General features: G+C 43.7%; 1 protein-coding gene across 1 annotated transcript in view; it reads right to left on the bottom strand.

Moving 5' to 3' along the window:
• Positions 1–22,824, bottom strand: part of FER1L6 (fer-1 like family member 6) — a gene marked incomplete at its 5' end in the record, with an annotated part of 103,320 nt that overhangs the window by 25,341 nt on the left and 55,155 nt on the right. Inside the window, 11 exons of the mRNA XM_081070895.1 lie at positions 641–766; positions 1,646–1,777; positions 2,800–2,912; positions 4,142–4,181; positions 5,393–5,515; positions 7,071–7,297; positions 8,230–8,410; positions 9,893–10,054; positions 10,301–10,411; positions 17,807–17,956; positions 20,907–21,041. Of these exons, the coding sequence (XP_080927021.1) occupies positions 641–766; positions 1,646–1,777; positions 2,800–2,912; positions 4,142–4,181; positions 5,393–5,515; positions 7,071–7,297; positions 8,230–8,410; positions 9,893–10,054; positions 10,301–10,411; positions 17,807–17,956; positions 20,907–21,041 (1,500 nt within the window). The remainder of the gene's footprint in view (positions 1–640; positions 767–1,645; positions 1,778–2,799; positions 2,913–4,141; positions 4,182–5,392; positions 5,516–7,070; positions 7,298–8,229; positions 8,411–9,892; positions 10,055–10,300; positions 10,412–17,806; positions 17,957–20,906; positions 21,042–22,824) is intronic.

A 22,824-nucleotide genomic window follows, 5' to 3' on the forward strand; every position in this document is an offset into this window, starting at 1 on the left:
TTTGCCTGTGAGCTGCCAATTTCTAGCCTATTTGGTTTCCTTCTCAGTTAGCAGCAAAGCCAGGGAGGAACTAAAACTACACAGAGAAGTCCTATATCCCTGGGAAGTATTTTCTCTGAGTGAAAGGCCAGCTAGTAAATGGCCATGTTACCATCCAACCTTCACACCTCCTGTTACGGACTGAATGTGTCCTCTCAAAATTTATATGTTGAAGCCCTGACTCCCCATGTGACTGGATTTGGAGATAGGGCATTTAGGGAGGTAATTAAGATTAAGAAAGTCATAAGGGTGGTGTCCTAATCTGGTAATCTGGTAAGATTAATGGTTTTATAAGAAAAGGAAGTGACACAAGATTCTCTCTCTCTCTCTCTCTCTGTCTCTCTCTCTCTCTCTCTCCCTCTCTCTGGATGCACACACAGAGGAAAAGCCATGTGAGGACACAGCAAAAAAGTGGCCATCTCCAAGCCAGGTAGAGAAGCTTCCCCAGAAACCAGCCCTGATGGTACTTTGACCATGGACTCCCAGCCTCCGACCTGTGAGACAATAAATATCTATTGTTTAAGTTACCCAGGCTGTGGCATTTTGTTATGGCAGCCCGAGCAGATTACAACAGCCCCTCAGCGTAAACAAGAGAGCTTACCGCCACGATGTACACCCTGATCAGGACTTTGACGGGGTGGTTGGGTGGGATCCCTTGCAGGATTCTCAGCTGCCCGCCGTCCTCGGTGCTGGAATCCTCAGGGATTTTGTAAATGCAGAAGGAGCCCTGGAACCACAAAGTGCAACCCATTGAAATGACATGGTCATATGCCCACCAAAAAGCTTAAGAGAGCATAGCACTGGGAAAATGGGCACCGCCTGAGATCCAACAGGACCGGGGTTGGCACTCCCCTTGCCCTCTGCGTATCCTTCGGAAATTCACGTAACCTCTTTTATCTGAGCTTCTTCATGTCCCATCAGTGAATCCGTGTTGGCACAGTAACACCCTCCCCCCACGGCTGTTATGTGAGGAACATAAAGAGTCAGATGGGATACCGAGTGCCTTTCCCGTGGAGTTGCTGAGCTTGTCCTTGTTTCGTCTCTCATTCAATCCTGACTACAGTATTCCCATTTTCAGGTGCTGCGACCAAGGCTTAAGGAGGTCAAGTACTGCTCAAGATCATGACGCTGGTTAGTATGATAACTAGGATCTAAATGCGCGTGGGCAAACTGCAGCCCCCACACTGCATATGAAGGGCCCAGCACAGCACGTGTTGATTGCTACTTTGTGATGCTGACACCATATGTCTGCCAGATGAAGGAGTTGCGTTGTTTGATTAGTTTAATCATCCAACTGGTACGTTTGCATAACTCATACATTTGGTAGGTCAAGAGTGGGAAAAGCAAAGTAAAATTCCCTGATCTTTTTAGGTAACAACTCTGTCTCCTTAATAGTCTATGGGACTGAATTCCAACCACTGGCCGTGAACCAAATATCTCAAAAGACTTGGGCTAGGTCTTGTGGGCTTCTAGGGAGGGTCTTGTGTCAAGATGAAGGATTTTCCTTACATATGTCCCACACCACAATCCCTCATGAACACAATGGGGTCATATTGGACGTTTATGGACAGGAGAGCCAAATAAAAGAGTTAACTTCAGAACCTGCCTTAAATTTTCCTATGACTCGGTCTCCATCAAGGCCTTGGTCATCTTCCATAGATTTGCCTCTGAAGAGCTCAAAGGTTTTCACCCAGTCTTCAAAATTGTTAAATTCACTCTCGAGGTCACCGTCGTATATCTCGAGGGAGAAGGGAAAAGACAGTGCTCAGAGAAAGGAAGGCCCAGGGTTTATTTAAGGGGAAATGTCAAGGTTCTCCACAGCCAGCCTTGATACATACCCGTTGGAAAAACCTAGAGGCCGCCATTAATTGATCTTTAGCAAAATAAGGAATATGATTGACTCAGCATTCCTGGAACTAACTACCATGCTGAAATTTATAAAAATCTTTCTGATAAACTTTGAAATTCCAAGAAGTATAGCTAAACCCAAAATATTTTTAAATACAAGTATGCATACGACAAACCTTTTTACACTTAAGTGCTGACATTGGTTGTTAAATTATAGACTACCACAGATATTTTGAGGACATTCAAATCAATACATGTTCATTAAGCATCTAATTCTCAACACATATAAAGTGGTGGAATATTTCTTTTTGTTATAATGCATAGAAACATGAATTTTCCAAGCAGGAAATTATATACATACTTTAGAAATGGAAAATTGAATTGAGTTTTAGGTTTGGTAATATAATTAAATCATTTATTCAAATTTCCTATCAAAATGACTTATCTAAATTTGTTATCTAGATACATAATTTTCACTCTCCCAATTTTCATATCCATAAATATGTCTCTAGCTAATAGCCTCTGGCTAATGTTAAAATTGGTCTGATAGAACTGACTTGAGTTAGAGGTAAAACTCCTGCTATTCTGACTGTGTACACATCTGTATGACGACATCAAGCTCCAACAGGTGAGCCCAGGAGAACTCATACACTCTAAATCACCTTCCTGGATTCAGGCTAAGCAACGGAAGTCATGCCCCTTCTCAATATGAGGATGTAGGAAATGGAAAATTAGCAAGCTCCGTTGTCCTGGCTTGCATGCTTGTTAAAGTTTATTTCTCTGCATCAACGATTATGATGCAGACAAAGTTAGTTCAGACAAAGGTATTAGTAGGATTGACTGAGGTACCAACAGAATTCCCCTTCTGAGCTTCCCACCCCATCCATGGCTGCCATGGTTGTGTCCACCTACCTTCAAGACTGCCAGGTTGGGGATTTCATCTTCTTTGAGTTTCTTCTTGAGTATTTTGTCCTTCTTCTTCTTCGGGCCATCTATATTCACCACGACCTCGTCTGATTTTGCCTCTGTAGATATTTAGTGAAAATTGTTAGACTTCTCATGGCTGTTGAGATGAGAAGAAACTAAGTCAAGCTCCCTCTTTCCCTTTGCTCTGGTATGGGTCATGAGTCTTGTTTGCAAAAAGAAATAGTACTGTTTTGCTGTAGGATTGATACATACAGCCATGCAGTCTGTGCACTGCAGGACAGGCAGAACTGTCACTCACACAGCAATGCAACGTCAGCAGATTGCCTGGGGCCACACAATGTGCTGACCTGTCCTGGTATAAGAAAGAATTCTGTAAACTACGCAAAGAGGGGTAAGTACTTGGCCCAGTCATCCAACTAGCAAAGAACAGACCCAGAATGGACTCACTCCAAAGCTTTTACATCCCCTCTCAGATCTGTTTAGAAATTTGAGAGTCATTTAGTTCATCAAACTGAGGCTCAAATATGCTAAGGGTCTTACACAAAATGACAAATGTAGTTAGAGAGATTACTCATTAATTTTTTAGGAGCAGCCTCTAGAAATAAACTGCCTGAGACAGACTTCTAGTTCTGCTATTTTCTGGCTGTGGAAACTTGAGTTGCTCAACCTCTTCATACCTTGGTTTCATCATTTGCAAAATGAAGATAGTATTGCTTATGTCATGGGATTGACCTTAGAATGAAATAGGCTAACTAGGAGGGGTCTGAGGCACTAAGCCTGTCTCTGGTTTTCCTACTTCCATCAGTGTCACCTGAAACAGTACTGGCCAGTGCGTGTTCCTGTTGATTTTTAGATCAAGACCTACCATTGGCTTGAATCCAGTTTGCGGTCATTTCTAATCCCAGAGGCTTCTTTCATTTAATTTCTGCCAAACCTGATCCATTCAACCCTTGTAAACTGAGTTTGGGAACCTAAATCCAGGTCACCTCTATTAAAGTTTTTCATGTTGGTTTTGGCCTGTTATCTCAGCTCAGTTCTATTTTCACTCGGCTGTTTCTATATTAAGACTGTCAATGTAGGGACATGAGCCAAAGGGTTGATTTCAGCACTGAACTGAATTCAGGAGCCTGCGATCTGGTCCCAGTCCAGCTCAAATCAGTTACATGACTTTTTAAAGAGTTGTCATCTTCCTGAAATGGTTTCCTCACTTGGGAAATAAGAGAGTAGTGCTCTAATATACCTCCCAGGGATTCCATTTTATAATTTTTCTTACCCAAATGGCTTTATTCTCTGATCAGCTGTCCCCAGAACAGCTACTTATACTTACCTGTATTGCCTTTTTTCTCTTTGAGATCTCTCTCTTTTTCCTTTGAGAAAAGAGGGAAACAAGATTACGGATACTGGCATTCCTCCTTCATTAATCCTGACTGCTAAGAGTTCCAATTATCTTAGCCTTCTCCACTCTTAGAGATGCCTTTGTTAAAGAGTATTTGAACTCTTTAGCTCCAGATGAAGCCTCACTGCTAAGCCTAGAACTTACGTGCAATGAGATGCGTGCCCTAGAGAAGAGGGACCCACACATCCAAGAAAAGAGCTTAGGGCTGTCGACGCCATTGGCCTCCGTGGACAACCTCCTCTCAGCCTATGGGAAAGCAAACTCTCTCCCAGTATTTTTTCATCTCCCTGCAGAATCACCTGAGTCTGCAGCTATGAGTTTTACCTACTGGCATGTTGGGTCGTACAAACTGGGGAGGTTAGCAGAGAAAGGGGGAAGAGCTTTAAAAAAAGGAAGGAGGTTAGAGGCAGGGACTAACATTTGGTTTATTTATTTAACTATATATCAATCTTCATGGATGGTCCTAGATGAAGAAACTATGGTCTTTCCAAACTAAAGAATCAGAAAACTTTCTATTCAATTCATATGTACGATGATAATATCTGACTAATATTTCTTTCTTTTCTTACTCGGGGAAGTGACATCTTACCAAATTCAGCCACTGAGCTTTGGCCTGAATCCCCAGACCCACTCCCCACTGGTTCTCCAGATTTATAACTCGATCCCTTTTTGTTCCATTGCATGAGGCCCTGCTCTGGCAAGCTGCTGATTATTTCCATTTGCGAAAGCCAAGATCTCTGCCTTTACCTTGATAGTTCCCCATATGAATTTAGAGTCCTGCCGGAGACCTAGGGCCCTGTCACCTGGGTATGTCCAGGTGTACTTGAAGCCCCCATCGCTGGTGCCCACCTGTCCAGAGACCCCATTCCTCCTTGCTGGACCCCTCCAGGTCTGACTGCTGGGCAGATTCTCCAGGTGTCAGGCTGGACTGCACGTCCTTCCAGCATTTACAACAGAACCTGTGTCCTAGGACCAGCTCTAGCCAGAGGATGGGGATATGGCAATTCTGGATTCCTGTCCTCTCAGGCTTTGAACCTTCTACAGTTAACAGAATCACACCTGAGTTGGGCTTACCAATAGTGGAACTTAAAAGAGGGGATAATGTGAGATTTGGGGGGAGGGTAGAGGGTGCTGTGCTTTCCTATTGAGTCCTGTCACTGTCACAGCCAGGGGAGACGCTACCATCTGTGCTTTCTTCAGGGAAGCATAGTATTTGGACCACCAGTCAATGACGTTCTCAGCAGATTCATCCGCTATGGTTCTCTTTCTCCTTTTGGTGGACCTCCGGGAAGGTTTCCTGGCATCCTGGCAAGGTATGAAGATGGATGGTTAGTGAGGCCTCATGGATTATGCCGCTGGCTGACTGGTTTCCTGGTACCCTCTGCAAGGGGGATGGAGGTATTGACAGGTTTTATGGTTGCAGCTCTCTAACCCACTTCAGTAAATGAACGTTTAATAATTTGGTCATCCATTCATTTGTTTATTCAGCAAACACTTATTAAGTAGAAGTGAGATACTACGCTTGACAAAGGGGATATAAGGACAATTAGACACAATCCCTGCATTGGGAAGCTCAGAGTTCAGGAGAGGAGACAGGCATATGATACAATGTGGTATCGTAGAAAGGACATTAGCTTCAGACAGACCTGGGTTATAAATCATTAAGCAATTACTATGGACTTGGTGAGGCTCAGTTTCCTCAATGAGTGACAATAACACCTGCCCACGTCGCTGTTATGAGGATTAAGTGACATAACATAGACAGGTCTCCTTTAGCATTATTTCTGATTCAAAGTGGTGCAAATAAATGATACCTACAACACAAGTGATGGGATGGGAGAGGCAGTGATACGTGAATGGCAGAAAGGAGGCATTTGTGGGGGAAGACAGTTTCCCCATGGAGGAGGCTATATCTACGCAAGACACAGCATGAACCCATCATCCATTTGCTCTCAGACATCTCTTGAGTACATAGCTGTTATGTGCCAGGCTGTCTATCAAGTACAGGAAATACAGAAATGTCTTTTAAAAAACAACCATCTCTAGCCTGGTGGGGCCCACGGTTCTATTGTGGCCACAAACACTTAAACTGGGAAGTCTAAAATATAGTGGCAGGTGCAACACTGGTGGGATGAAGAGCACCCCTTGGGTATCATAGGTGGTCACTCTGAACCTGGGTGAGATGGGAACAGCCTGAGCAAACACCCATTCATCTATCCTCCTCTGTTTTCTATTTCAGCCTTTACCATTTGCTGAGCAGGCAATTTCTCGGGACTTTCTAAAAACTGCTTTCTTCTTTAAGTCAATTGATACGTCAGGATTTTTGCACACAAATTTATGACTTAGATGATACGTCAGGATTTTTGCACACAAATTTATGACTTAGATGAATGAATCACATCCTTGTGTTATGGTTCTTTGTGTACTTGTCCATCTCCCATGCCAGACTCTCAGCTGGATGGGGATGAGAAGTTTCACGTCTCTTTAGAATCCAGAAGATACATCTTTTCATCCCACATGACCTTGTACAAAGTAGGTTCTAAAGATCTATGGATTAGGCCTAGATAAAGAAACCATTGTCATTTCATGGTAATGAATTCAGAAGAGTTTCTGTTCAAATAAATATTACTGTCCCATTTGATTAGCACTTTCATTTCATATACATTGACTTATTTAATTCTATAATAGTGCTGTGAAATGCGTGTCGATATCCCCATTTTACAGACGAGGAAACTGATGCTCAGAAAGGTGAAGTCATTTGCCCATGGTCCCACAGCTAGTAGGTGGGAGGATCAGTATGTAGAGCCTTTAATACAAACTCTAACGAGCCTGTTAGTGGGAAGAAGGATCATATTCTGACCTTAGCTTTTTCCCCTGTGGGTGGCTCCTGAGCTGCTGGTTTGTATTCAGTCTCCAGCATAGGGGATGAATCTGGGCTGTCCATCAGACTGGCCTTTGGAACCTGTGCAGAGTCAGGCACCACTGTGGTAGGCGGTTCAATATCCACATAGACGTGATCTGCTGGGGGTTCCTGGGAGGACTTGAGGATCCCAGAGGGCTCAGGGACTATTAGCGAGTCTGAAATAGCTGAAATGAAAGCACATCGGGTCAGGCAACTGGGTTACAATCCAGGGTGATCATTTCAGGGACCCAATACCGGGAATCAGACAGATCTGCATGCAAATATGGCAAGTTCCTAACATCTCTGAACCTCATTTTCCTTATTTATAAAATGCTAGTGAAAAGACCCATCTCACGGGTGTAGGGGAGAAATAAACGAGATCAGGATGTAAGGCATCTGGTGCATAGTAGGTAATCAATAAATGGTCGTGCTTATTATTGATCCCTCACGGTAATGTTAATGAGCTGTGGTCATTTATCACAGCATTGTTTGTGGAAGTGGGGAGTTGGGGGCAGCCTAGGCATCCAATACAAAGGAAAAGGAAAGGCAAACTGGGGTAGATGCAGCAGGCAGAGGTAACAAGCTAACACAGCCGTAGGGGTAGATCTTAAAACACAGCTTAGAGGGAAAAGAGTAGGAAACCAGAGGAAGGTTATAGCACTGTATCAGAAATGTAAATGAAACGGATTTGTATTTTGTAAGGATTGGCCGTGTGGGGCCCACAGTGGGGCGAGGCACTGGAGAAGGTGGATAGAGGAGAAGCTTTGACCAGACCAGTGATAATCATTCAGCACGAACCGAGAAGCGCCAGGAACTCAACTCTGTGCACCTGAGATCCCAAGCAGAACAAACTAAAGTCCCATCAAGCAAAGACAAATGTCAGGGAGTGGAGGCAGGAGGGAACATGCGTAATAGTCAAGGAAGCCTTCTTGGAGCGGTTGACCCTGGTGTCAGTCTTAAAGCCAGAATCTGGCCACTAAAAAAGGAGAGGGGACATAAGGAGCAAATTCTTCAGAAAGATCCACTTGACCGTGGGGCTTTTTCATGCGGGGCCACCTGCAGGCACCAAGGCTGGCCTTGCAGTCTGTGGCTCCAGCATCTAGGAGGTGCTTCCTACCTTGCTCAGTGTGGGTTCCATCCACCTGGGAGGTGAGGGCCAGGGGCTCCCTGGATTTACACAAAAACTGCTTCAAACAGTTGATGGTGTAGGTGCCCACCAGCGTGCTTCTCCCGAAAGCTCTCCAGTCTACCACGCAGATACTCAGGGGTGGGTGCAGTAGCTCATTCTCAGGCAGCTCCTGGGAGGAGAGGAAGCAATGAAGTGTGGGGGGGGAGGGCACCTGGGCTCAGCCTGACTGCTGACACCCTGCTGACCTACAAAGGGGCAGGACCAAAGCAAGCTGGGCACCCATCCTCCCTCTGTCCCCGCCTTGTCATTCTGTCCTCCCAGGCCACCCCTGCAGTTTGCCAGAAATCTGGAGTATTGCCTTCCCCAGCCAAGGACTAATCACCCAAAACATGAGGAGTGGCACTAACAGTTCATCCCAGGTTTAAATTGCAAAAAATCACAAACTTCCAAAAGCGGTAGTTTGTCAAACTTCTTATTTTGTCGTTATTTACCAGGAGAGCTCTCATGTCCAATGAATGTTTGAGCACAGCCCCAAGATATCAATCAGTTGAAAGGTAAGCCATTTAAAATGGAGCTGAGGGTGAGAGGCCAGTGCCCTGCCCACGTGTTTCCCCGGAAGGCCCCCGAAGCTCAACAAAGCTTGGTGTGAAAGGTTTGCAAAGGCCGTGCACATTCTTGAATTCTACTCTTTGCAGATTTAGCAAATGTGTCCATTGGCACTCACTGGGTAGGACAAAGCAAACTCTTCACGTTAGTTCCAAATCAGAGCACACAGAAAAAGTGTGTTGAAATATTGAAATAAACAAAAGCACAGATGCCAAAAAAAAAACACCAAAAAAAAACCCCCACATCACTTTAGAAGCGTAAGTTCACATGTAAACAAACTACTGCCATGCTACCATGTTTCCCCGAAAATAAGACTTAGCCAGACCATCAGCTCCAATGTGTCTTTTGGAGCAAAAATTAGTATAAGACCTGGTTTTATTTTACTATAATATAAGATCAGGTCTTTTGTTATGTAATGTAATGTAATGTAATGTAATGTAATACAATAAATATAACTACTGGGTCTTATATTAATTTTTGCTCCAAAAGATGCATTAGAGCTGATTGTCCAGCTAGGTCTTATTTTTGGGGAAACACGGTATATACAAATCATTTTTTTAAAAACATCTAACCATTAAAATATGTTTTGTGAGGTTATCTTCTAGGCCAGGGGTTCTTGAGCTTTAGCCTGCATGGGGTAGTGTGGGGGGCTTGTTAAACCAGAGATGCCTGGACCCCAGCCCCCAACACTTTCTGATTCAGTAGGTCTGTGGTAGGGCCCGAGAATTTGCATGTCTGACAAATTCCCAGGTAACATTGGTGCTGATGAATTGGGGGCTATACTTGGGGAACCACGGTCAACCTGATGGGACTTCACTGTGTGACCTAAGCTGGAACCTTTCAAAACAAAACAACGAACATCTATTTTATCCCATTCTGCAATTGTGGTTTTTCACTAAATTAGACTGTTCTTCCTTGCAGGTAGCAGGCTCCCCGAACTCAAAAACATCTCCCGAAGCCAGTTAATGAAGGAGCGGGTCCCATGTGTGAGAAGGAAGGCGTGAGAATGAAGGCGTGAGCACGTGGGAGGACGAGGGGCTCGCACCACTTCAAAAGCATCTGCCTGGACGTTGAAGTTTGGGTTGTTCTTGTAGCTCTGGATCACACAGGACCTGACGCCTCGTCCCCCACACTCGATGACAACCTGAGGACGATCCACCGACAGCAGCTGCACCTTCTTCATCTCTCGGACTCCCCAGAAGAGAACCTGTGGAGAGGACCAGCAGAGCTGCCACTCAGAGACGCAGGGAGGAGCCAGTAGGAAAGCCAGATGTGCTGCCCCAGAACCACTGTCTGTCCTTCCAGGAAAGGACTGGGCAGTAACGTGAGGGCCCCGTCTGATCACCTATATCTTCTTCCCACCCCACAATTCCCCCCATACAATGCACCATTGTATGGCAACACCCTACTGCACTTTAGTCCCAAAGATTAACTCAATCCTTTCAGTAAATACCTCCACTCGGTATTTACTCAGCACTGGCCGAATGCTGGCAGGAACCGAGTAGATCTGGGTGACATCCGGCGGGTCAATGGGAGGGAGCCCTTGCAGCCCAGATGAAGGGACCTACCACACACAGAACAAGTGCTGGTTAGAAGGAGTAGGAGAGGCAAGGAAGACTGACAATGCCACACAATTACCTCATCTGTAAGACAGTCATTATTCATCCATCCCTCCAACCCCCCTCCTACTAGCAGCCATCATCAATTTGTTCTTTGTATCTGAGTTTGTTTCTGGTTTTTTTTGTGTGGGGGTCTTTTTTTCATTAAAAAAAATTTTTTTTATTGGGGAATATCGGGAGACAGTGTGTTTCTCCAGGGCCCATCAGCTCCAAGTCGTTGTCCTTCAGTCTAGTTGTGGAGGGCGCAGCCCAGCTCCAAGTCCGGTTACTGCTCTCAATCTTAGCTGCAGGGGGCGCAGCCCACCATCCCATGCAGGAATCGAACCGGCCATCTTGTTGCCAAAGCATGTGCTCCAACTAACTGAGCCATCCGGCTGCACCCCGTTTGTTTCTGTTTCGTTCGTTGATTTTGTTTTTTAGATTCCACATATAAGGAAATCATATGGTGTTTGTCTTTCTCTGAAGGGATTAAGAAGTACAAATTGGCAGTTATAAATATAGTCATAGGGATGTGAAGTACAGCATAGGGAATATAGTCAATACTATTGTAATAACAAGGCATGATGTCAAGGGATACTAGACTTATCCGGGGAATCACTTCGTAAATTATATAAATATCTAACCACGACGATGTACAACTGAAACTAATATAATATTATATGTCAGCTGCAATTGAAAAATGAAAAAAAAAATGACCCACGAATAGAAGGTAAGTACAGGCAGACAGATTTCATTTCAGCAGAAAGACATTCTCATAATTAAACTACCTGAATTCCTTGGAGCAGTTGGAATACAGACAGACTAGGTAACAGTCTAGGCAGGAGATGACAAATGTTTGAACCAGGATGTGAGAGTGGGAATGCAAAGGGAGGGCGTGCGTATTTCATGTATAGCTGGACGCGGTAGTTGATGGAAAGTGGGGAATGAGTGAAAGAGAGGAGACGCCTGGGACTCAACCACCCCAGTGAGATATATGCGCTCAGTGGTGAATCTGAGTTGCTTTTTTAAAAGAATGTTTTCCCTCATTCAACCTATTATCACCATCAGCCAAATTATGTAACTGATTAAAACTCTTTTCTCCATAAAAAAGTCGTTATTTTAACAAAAGCAACATTTCCAGCTTAAAATGCAACCAAGATGATGCATTTTACCACACTTCATTATTTATTAATTGACACATGCACCCATTCACAAGGATAATCCATATTTAGTGAGCGTTTACGATGTGCCACAAAGTGAACAGGTTAATAAGATTTCCGTAAGCTCACAATATAGAGGGGCGGATGAAGAAAGACAGGTAAATAGATCCTCACAGCCTGATAAAATGACACCAGAAATACAGCAGTGGAATAGAGGAGAGGCTCTGATCAGATGCCGGCCCTCTGCGATGTAATTTTCCCTCATTTTGCATGATTACAATGACAGATTCCTATTTAATCAAATGGAGACCACGTCTTCATCAATGAACAGAAAATGAAGTCCTTAAGCATAAGACCTGACACAATAAACTGCATTGAAGAAAACATAGGTACTAAACTTATGGACCTTGGGTTCAAAGAGCATTTTATGAATTTGACTCCAAAGGCAATGGAAGTAAAAACTAAAATAAACAAATGGGATTATATGAAACTGAAAAGCTTCTGCACAGCAAAAGAAACTATTGACAAAATAATGAGGCAACCAACTGAATGGGAGAAGATTTTCGCAAACAGTTCCTCTGATAAGGGGCTAATATCCAAAATATACAAGGAACTCATGAAACTCAACAACAAAAAAACAAACAACCCAATTGAAAAATGGACAGAGGACCTGAAGAGACATTTCTCCAAAGAGGATATACAAATGGCAAATAGACATATGAAAAAATGCTCAACATCGCTAATCATCAGAGAAATGCAAATGAAAACCACAATGAGATATCACCTCACCCCAGTCAGAATGGCTTTCATCAACAAAACAAATAGTAACAAGTGTTGGAGAGGCTGTGGAGAAAAAGGAACTCTCATACACTGTTGGTGGGAATGCAGACTGGTGCAGCCGCTATGGAAGGCAGTGTGGAGGTTCCTCAAGAAATTACGAATAGAATTACCATATGACCCAGCAATTGCTCTCCTGGGTATCTACCCCAAAAATATAAAAGCATTTCTCTATAGAGACACGTGTACGCCAATGTTCATTGCAGCTTTGTTTACGGTGGCCAAGACATGGAAACAACCAAAATGTCCTTCGATAGATGAATGGATAAAGAAGTTGTGGTACATATACACAATGGAATACTATTCGGCGTTAAGGAAAGATGATATAGGAACATTTGTGACAACATGGATGGATCTCGAGAGCATAATGCTAAGTGAAATAAGTCAGACAGAAAAAGCAGAGAACCCTATGATTTCACTGATATGTGGTATATAAACCAAAAAGAACAAGACAAACAAATGAGAAACAAAAACTCATAGACACAGACAATAATTTAGTGGTTACCAGAGGGTAAGGGGGTGGGGGGTGGGTGATGAGGGTAAAGGGGATCAAATATATGGTGATGGAAGGAGAACTGACTCTGGGTGGTGAACACACAATGGGATTTATAGACGATGTAATACAGAATTGTACACCTGAAATCTATGTAAATTTACTAACAATTGTCACCCCAATAAAATTAATTAAAAAAAAAAAAAAAAAAGAAAATGAAGTCTTTTGAAGGCAGACGTCCAAGACAAAAAGGTGTCAGTCCTTTCCTGCGCATGTGGAATTAACAAAGCTGCAGGAGAACAATTGTGCTTTATTGAAATCTCACACAAAGGGCTTAGAAAGTCTACTAAGGTAAGGGTCTTTCTCACTGTGTAGCCCACCCTGCACTGCCTTCACGACCTAGCTAAACACATACGTCTTTCAAGAAGCTGCCCCTGATTTGATCCCAGCTGCTGTGGCCATTCTCCTACCCTTCAGTCCTTGGAAAAAGGCTTGTCCTCTGTGAAAGCTTAGGGCAGAAATGTATGGACTGAGCCCGAAACCAGGGTCTGCTGTGTGACCCTGCATGAGTCTCTTTCCCTCTCTGGGCCTCAGGGATTGGACCCTTCAAGCCCCTTGGGAGTCAGATGTGCTATTAAACATTGCTTTGGAACAGAAGGTTCTCCTCACTGGGGGGGAGGGGTGTCTGAGTTGGCCAAGAGGAAGTGTTTGTTTACTTCATTCCATTCTCCAAGCCCCTCAAGCAGTGTGCCATATACAGTGGGTTCTTGATAAATGTTTATTGGCTGACTGACACATCAGCTCCATATGCTCGAAAAAGCCTAATTGCTCATCAAAACCTGCAAAGCACAAACATATCACCATTTCTTTTTCACAGACATATTATAATTGGCAGTGGCAAATGTGGTTCATCTAATTATAGGAAAGCTCAGAAGAGACAGCAGACAGCGGAAACTGCAAATGTCAAACAGGCTTGAGGCAATGAAGATGCAAAATGAACCAGACCAGATAGAGGAGCTGGGAAATGATGAGGACACGTGCCCCATACTGCCTGGTGGTGAAGAGGTGAGCAATTTAGCCTGCAAAACATCACCTCACTGAGAAAGCTAAATGCTCCTCTAGCTCCAAAAGTAAAGTTGCAGAATAGCTTGGATAGTGGCATAAGATGTGCATAGATGCCCCTGGATGTGATTTTTAAAAAGTACCCATGTTTGCTCGTCCTGGGGCTGCTAAAATGTCGGCCTGGAAAATACCCCTATGAAGCTTGTTCCACAAGTACCTGAAAGATGCCCTTAAGAGTTCAACACAAATAGGCCTGGAGGATTTCACTACATGGTGGAGATTGAATGACTTTGCTCCCAGCTAAGAATAAGTGTTTTCACAGTGAAATGGGTCAGCCACTGGCTTATAAAACTACATGGTGTATAGTTACTCGGCGGGGCCAGGGGAAGATGAAGAATTGTTAGTTATGATGGCAACATGGTAAGAATCAGGGGTGAGCAGGATTAGCTGGGTCAAAAGCCACATTGTTCTAATGTCCTAGTGGAGACCTAATATCAGGACCTCAAAGGACATCCAATTTCAGGGCCAGAACAGGGTGCAAAATTTAAGGAGATGCCACTCTCGGGGTCATGTGTAACAAGCTGTAAACAACTGACCTTACCATAGCCTGAATTAAATAGAAAAGGAGGCGACTTGCTGTAGGATGGAAGAAGAGAGAATATTTAATTTGACTGAGGTGGGGGTGGACAAAGCTTCCTGGAGGAGACATCTCCTGTTCTGAACTTTGATGATGATCTTTTTCCTAAATGGGTAAATGGAGCTCAGAGGTTGGGATGGGCAGAGTAAGGAGACACTTCCGGAGAGGATAACAGGGTGACTAAAAGCAGAGGAGTACATTTGTGTGATGAGGGCAGGGAACTCAGAGTAGCCTGATTTAAAGAGGCCACGGTGTGTGAGGAGTAATATGATGAAATGTGAGGATGAAAAAGAAGTTTGAAGACAAATTTTGGGAGAGTTTAAATGTCAACCTATGGAAATTTGACATTCTCTTATGGGCCAGATTTTCTTTTTATGAGCTATAAAGAGTTATCATGCAAAGAAAAAAAGTTTCACGGTCAAAAACATTGGGGAAATATTAAATCTTCTCAGAGTCTTCACCCCATGGTAATGGGCCTTTTAAATCCCCGAGAGGGATATAATATGAATCAGTTCTTAAACTTCCTTTTCACTTATTTGGCATTCCAAAACAACAGACTTTGGGAAACATTTCTGGAGGTAAGAAGCAGGAGCCGTTGATGGTTTCTGAAGAGGAGAGCAGTATGGTCCAACTTGTGTTGTGGAAAGAACATGGAAGATAAAGTAAACAGGAAAAGGGTAGGAAGCTAAAATACCAGGAAACAGGCCAATGCAACAATCCTGATAAGAAATAGAGTCTGTGGAAACAGGGAAGATGGAAACTAGTTAAGGAAGAGCCCTGGCCTGGCTATGGCTCCAGGTCCAGAGTGAAGAATTAAAGCTGTCTGACTTTTCAAGGCAAAGAGTCTGGAAAAATAGAAGGGCTATATAGCCAGGATTGGGAAGACTGGGAGCGGGTGTGTGTAACTAACTTGGGGAAGGGAAGGAACTGCAGATAATAATTCAGTCTGGGGCCTGAAGAACCAAATCCTTCTTCCGAGACAGGGAAGTTTCAGTAAAGGAGATGGAGAGGCTGAATAAACCATCTGCAGAGGAAACGGAAGAGCAGCTGGAGACAAATGCAGGCATTTTCCAGCCTCTGTCTCTCAGCATGTACAAGACCCACATGCTAAGACAGCTGCACTGATGATCAAATTACCTTTTGAACAAGTCATCAAATGAGAAGTCCTAATGGAACCCTTAATGAATTCTATCTCTTAGGCTGCTTGCCTCTGACAGTGCTTCGTCTATTAACTTAGCTGTCGGGAAGCAGCAGGGTCTCCCCTCGCATGCTCAGCATGGAGCCAGGAAGGAAGGATGAAAGGTGGAACCCTGGAACGGAGAGCTGAGCCCTGAGGATCTGCAGGGGTCAGTTGGTCCAGGGCCACAAATAATTGGATTAGAGGAGTCAGGCTCAGAGCACTTCAGGAAGCCTTGTGTAGTGAAAAGAGAGGTGGAATGAATCCAATTCAGTTAACCTTGAGCCTCAGCTTTATTTTTCTTTTTAATTACACGTGTTGGGGTAATATTGGTTAATAACATTATATAATTTTCAGGTGTACAGGATTATAATTTGACATCTGTGTACTCTACGGAGTGCTCCCCACCTGAAGTCTAGTTCCCTTCTGTTACCCCACATTTTATAGAACTACCATAGAATCCAGCAATTCCTCTCCCGGGGATTTACTCGAAAAATATGAAAACACCATAAAGATATATGTACCCCTATGTTCACTGAAGCATTATTTTCTATTAATTTCAGGTGTACAAAACAATATAATAGACATTTACACCCCTCACAAAGTGATAACCCTCCTCCCCCAATCTGCTACCCCTCTGACATCATATACAGCTGTTACAATTCCATTGGCTCTATTCCCTATGCTGTACTCCACATCCTGTGACTATCTATATATTAAATTATAGTTGATATTCAGTATTATTTGCTTCAGCTTTACTGCAGCATTATTTACAATAGCTAAGAGATGGAAACAACCTGAGTGTCCTTCGATGGATAAAGACGTGATATATATTACACACACACACACAATAGAATATATACAATGGAATACTACTCGGTCGTAAAAACAATGAACTATTGCCATTTGTGACAATATGGATAGATCTTGAGAGCATTATGCTAAATGACATAAGTCAGATGGAAAAGGACAAAAAAAACCACATGATTTCACTCATATGAGGAATATAAAATAAAAGGTAACAAACTAACCAAAGGAGACTGCTTTCTGATGTGTAAAATGGGAGCCTTGCACTAGATCTAGTTTCCCCGAGTCAGCCATTCCTCTACTACATTTCCCACTTGTCAACATTGTCATTAGATATAGTTTTGTGTTTAAAAAGCAAATTTCATGTTGCCAAATAAAACAAGTACCAGTTGCTATAAATGGAGTGTAACTTAAAAAATGAAAACAAAACATGCTATTGGAATATGTGATGGGAAGCATTTCTTAGACTTCCGTTTCAGTATATTTTGCTTTGATGTTCCATCTCCTAATAATATTACTAATAATAAGACAAGTAATACGTGTTGAGTGTTTATTCCATACCAGGCACTTTAGGTAGACGATCATCCTTACTTTGCAGGTGAAATACAGAGATTAAATAGCTTACCCACCATCTCACTTGAATAAGTGATGGAAATGAGACCTATACCCATAGAATCCACTCTAGCACCTTCACTCTTACTTATTCTCTGTCTGTCAGGAACGCTTATCTTGCAGTTTCTCTACCAAGTGAGTGTTTTGCTGCTGTTGTTGTTGTTGGGTTTTTTTGTTTGTTTGTTTGTTTGTTTGTTTGTTTGTTTTAGAAATTGGGATTTCTGAAAAACAAGGTTTTCTCTAAAGGGAATGGTCTGACCCACAGGTAAAGTGCCACCTATCCTTGGTGAATCGAATGGTCAGGGAGAGAAATATCTCTGAGAGAGCCACACCTGGTCAATTCCCTTTCAGGTACTCTCCACTTCCCGTATGGTCCTCTACTGGACAGCCAGACTCAAGAGTCTCAGCTTTCCTCTCCACATTTCCTGCCTTTGCTTTCTGAAAAAGTCTTCCAAGAGTGGACAGCAGGGAGGGACCAGACACCGCTTCCCTGAAGCATAGGTCAAGTCAGGCCGATCCCTGGCCAGGTACTAGAGAGACGATGACGAGTGCAGATGACATTTCTAGTTCACTTACCTGCAGCAGCTCAAATACTGCGAGGAGGTCCCCTCCAGAGAGATTCCCACAAAAGATGGGGTGATAGCACAGCCTGGGGGCCTCATAGTCCTGCTCAGCCAGCTTCACAACAGGAGCAGCCACTGTGGCACCCAAATATTCTGGTTTCCCCTAAAGCAGAAAAGAAATGGATTTTTGTCTTTGGTGGTCACTCACCAGGCTCTGACTTGCATCGATGCAATTTTGTAATTAATCGTCACAAAACTGTCAGCCTCAGGGTCTCCCTCTTGCTACTGTCCTCTTATCCCTTTCCAAGGCTTGGGGAGTAGTGGAATCCATTCAGGCTCCTGGGATAAACTCTCAGAGGTCCATCTTTGGGGCTTCCTGGCCCAAGGTTTGCTTAGGAGTTATCTCTGTCCTCAGCACATCAAGTTCAGTAAAGTTAAAGTAATTGTCTGGGGTAGACGTGAAGGGGAAAAGGAGAAATAAGGTGACATCGAACATTCCGAAAGCTCCCCAGGGTCACTGTGGTCATGAACATGAGCTCTGGAGTCCAGGCAACCTCATTTGGGTTCCCAAATCTGCTACTTTCCAGATCTATGGCCTTGGGCCCTTTATGCAATCTTTTTCGAACTTTAGGCCTAAAAAGGGGTTAAAAATAATGCCTGTTAATGGGGGCGTGAGGATGGACATAATGATGTGTAGGCTTTGCACAGTGCCCGGTATACAGTGAGGACTCAGTACCTGGTAACACGATGATGGTGGTGATGGTGATGAAGATCAGGAGGTAGGAGTGAGAGAGCAGCCTGCACTATTTTTCTCCGTAGTAAAAGCGGGTATTAAAATATGTGTGTGTGTATGAATGGATCTGGGCGATAAGTTTAAGAACCATTTGATGGCACTATCTCCTGCCTTTTCCCCATACGTGCTCCCAGGAGCACGGGTCAAGGTTCCTCCAGGAGCAGCATGGGGCTGCTGCACGGGGCTGCCTTGCTATTTTATCTCAAAAACTGCTGGAATGTAAGCTCCTTGTGGGCAGGTTGCCTGTTTTATCCACAGCTGTGTCCCCTGGCACTGGGCAGGCACTCGTTACATATTTATTGAGTGAAAGCTGTTAGAGTAATGACTCCTGAAGTCCAACGACAGTGGCCAGATTCTCTTCTGGCTGCGGCTGGGTTTTAGCAGCTGCACTGTTTCGTTGCCTTTGGACTCACGAACCAGCATGTGCAGAAGAAGGAAGCTCGGTTGAGGTGTAAATGGGGTTTAGTTCAGTCACACTTGGAAACAAACAAAGCTGCCTGCTGGTGGGGTCAGACCTGTTCCTTATATGGGTGCACTTAGGGCCGCTGAGTAACCTGCCGTGTAATTATTTTGTCCACGATCTAGCTGGGCATAGTTAAAATCAGCCCTGGAAACAAAAGAGTCAACATAAACCCAAGCAACAAATTGGCCAAACAGAAATTTGTTTCTTAGAAAGCCTGCTGAGCACAAGTCCCTGGGTAAGGAGAGAAAGCTCTGGAGTGGAATCACACATCTGGCAGTCAGAATCTCATAATCACCGTAGATTTGGGGGCCTGACGTAGCGGCAGCCTGAGGTAGGTACAAACAGAATCTTTTCCATATCTACATGTATCTCTCCAGAAGGAAGGTGCAAAACTTTCATATGTTTTTTCTCTCCTACATTTCGTTTTCCTTTACATGTGAGAATGTACGCTTGCTCTTCTGTAAGGGGTTTGCCTTGGGGTGGGGCCCGCAATCATGGAATGGAGACTTGGAAAGGGTCTGAAAAGCAAAGACATGGCAAAGGGAAACCCATGTAGTGGGTTGGCTTTTAGAAGGAGCTTTCAAAAATGCTTGAGTGTTGTTACTGGTTTTCAAATAAAAAGAACTTAGGATTGGAACCATGTGGTCAAGAACAAAATTGAAAAGATAGTTTGTGGCTGTCTCTACTGAAAATCTATACTAAATGTCCAATAGTAAAGCTCATATTCTATAAATATATACATGTAGCTCCAACTTACAGCTGGGGGAATTGGGGAGAGAGAAAGAGGGTGGGGGGGCATGGAGAAGCCGAATGTGTGTTTCTAAAGGGATACAGACACACCAGCCATTTCCACATGTGCAGCCACTCCTGACCTAGGAGGCTAGGTTCGAGTTCTAGCTCTTCCTCCAACTAGCTGTGACCTTGAACAAGTCATTTGACCTTTCTGGGTCTGTGATCCCTTCTCTAGGAAGCAAAATTCATGCTATCCAAGGTCCCTGCTCACCTTCTACAATTCTCCTATTCTAATTTCCTCCTGACCTTGCATCAAGGTCAGAGCTTCCAGGATGCTCTGAGGTAAGGAGGGGAGGAGGCTTTAGGAAGGCTTCCAGGAACAACTGTTGTACTCAATGCATTTGTGCTTCTGCAATTTCCCGCGAAGAAAGAGACAGCGAAGAAAATAAATAAACCGTTGCCTTTCATTTTAGACTTCTTACTTTAAAAAATAAGATTTGATTTGTAATTTTTTGAAAAACAAACAAACAAACAAAAACCTCCAGTAAGCTTTTGAATCTACCCAACGTTTCAGAACGCACACGTCTTTGGAGAGGAAGAGGTTTGGTTAACATCCTAACAGAAATGGAATAGAGATGAATGCGCTGTCGCAGGATTTGGAAGTAACAACCATGAAAAACAAAAGAAAGACCCAACTACACAAAAGCTGAATTGGTGACAATACCCATCCATTGCCTTCTAGCCGGGCAAGATCAATAACCATCTCCTGATTCCAAAAGGCATGGACATTATATTAGGCAACAATAGGATATGAAACTAGCTGGGCACGGGCTCCAAGTGAGGGTTGCTTTATACAAGTAACCTATTCCTGAAGAAGTGTGTGTCTGCTGAAGTTCTGTGAACCCGATGCTATTTTAATTTCAATCTAAAGGGAACTCGAAGTGAAAAACCCTTTAATAAAGCAAATGACCATCATCAATTTTCCTGGTTCTGTAATTCATTGTTTTCCCAGGTCAGGAAAACACATCTGGAGTCCTGTGCAAGCACAGGCTGGTTAAATAAAGTCAATCAGTGGAGCACAGCCTTTTCAGCAAGGCTCAGCATGCACCTCCCTGGGACACTCACCACTGCGTCACTGTCGTACAGCTCCACCACCACCAAAGGCGGGGACTCCGCCAGCTCCTTGTGGTCTCCGTGCAACACTAGGTCATTGAATAGCAGCATCTGGTTCCATGTGGGGGAGAGGGTCTGGGAGATGACCTGGAAGGTGGGGCCGAAAGTAAAGCAAAAGGTCATTCAAGTGCGGGGGGTAGGGGTGCTGAGGTGCATTTGACAGACACAGATGGCAAAGAGAACACGTCCTCGTCATCATAGCTCCCTCATGCAACAGTCAAGTGACAAAGTAAATGGATGTACAGCTAAGTACTAGATTCTTGGGGATAAAAAGATTCCCTGCCCTGGAGGAGCTGACATAAGTTTCATGAAGCCCCTACAATAATACCCTCTGGGCACACATCATTCCAACTCTGTCCTCTCGGTAGTGCTGTGATAAGACTACCTTTTATTGAGCACTTACTATCTGCCGGCTGCTGTACTGTCCATGCACTGTCTCATTCAAACTTCACAACAGTTCTGGGAAGTGGATACAGTTATCTACTCACATTTTGTGGGCCAGAAAACTGAAGCGCACTTGTCCAGAGCTAGCAAGTGGCAGAACTGGGATACAACCTGGAACTTTGGCACCAAAAACCAGGCTGCTAACCTCATTCACCCTCACCAAGTAGATGCTAATATTATCCCCATTCTATGGAAGGGCAAACTGAGGATGGGGGAGATCTGGTGAGTCTTCACTTGGGAGCAAATAAAATTTTGTCAAAATATGCTAAAGTGGGGTTTAAATCTTACATTCCTTCTATGGAGTTCTACTGTTTTGCGGATATTTCTTTGACTACGTTGAACTGACCAGGGTCTTCAAAATAACCCTCACCATTTTGTATGACATCGTTCTTTCTACCACAACATCTTGGGAGTTGGCTACACCCATTATACAGATGGAGAAACCAAAGGACAGAGAAGGACCACAACTTGCATAATTGGTCCAGAACCATGAGTGTCTTACCTAGAAGTGGCTCCTAGCTCCCCGGACAGGCCACTCAAGTGGTACCTTCAGAAGGGAGGGTGTAGTTGGGCTTGTATCCTCTACTCTGATTAACTGGATGTTTGGAAACAGGCCAGTTTCCCAGAACTAAGGGCTGATATTGTTTGCAGGGTAGACTCTGCACCTGGGCAGAAACTGCCCCATTAATATGCGAGGCCAGTCCTGGAAAGAGGCCATAGTCACCTTTCCTTCTATTTCAGGCTATGCAGGCAAATGGGTGATTTCACTGCGTTCGATTTCACTGCAGATGGACACTGTACAGCCTGCTGGGTCCTGGGGAAATGTCCATTTCTGAACGGCTCCCTTACTTGTTCACTCTAGGATGATCAGAGAGTGGTCTGGCCTGGACTTACTGGCCAGGCTCCAAAGCCCAGATAAAACTGTCATCTTAGAGTTTCACACCAAGAGTCATCTCTAGTCACAGCATTAAATCATTGGCACTGTGGTCACGAAAGAATTTTTTATTGCTCTTCTTTGAGTCATAAAAATAGCATGCATTCCACAATTTTCTTCCTTTCTTGCTGCTTTACTTTTAGAGTATATCATACATCAAACACAGTAAAATTTTTGACATAACACTTTAGAGAAAAGCTTAACTTTGTGGAGAGGAAAAGAAAGATCTCAACCAATCTATAAATAGGAGTTAGGGAGTTGCAACGGAAAGTTAGCCTGTGTTGGTAACTGACATCACATAGAACCACATGCTTTCATGTTGTTGTTGTTTTTTTAAATGTGATCTCTTGTGAAGCATGCACCCAATGGTATGATACCAAAGCAATTTATGACCCTTATAGTGCCTTTCCCACAGAAATATTTTGATGTCTTCCTTGGCACTTTGGGCTATATATATTACTTGATAAGACTGCAGATGAATGTGCCAGTATT

Source organism: Rhinolophus hipposideros, assembly GCF_964194185.1.
Source record: "Rhinolophus hipposideros genome assembly, chromosome: 13".
Taxonomy (NCBI): Eukaryota; Metazoa; Chordata; class Mammalia; order Chiroptera; family Rhinolophidae; genus Rhinolophus; species Rhinolophus hipposideros.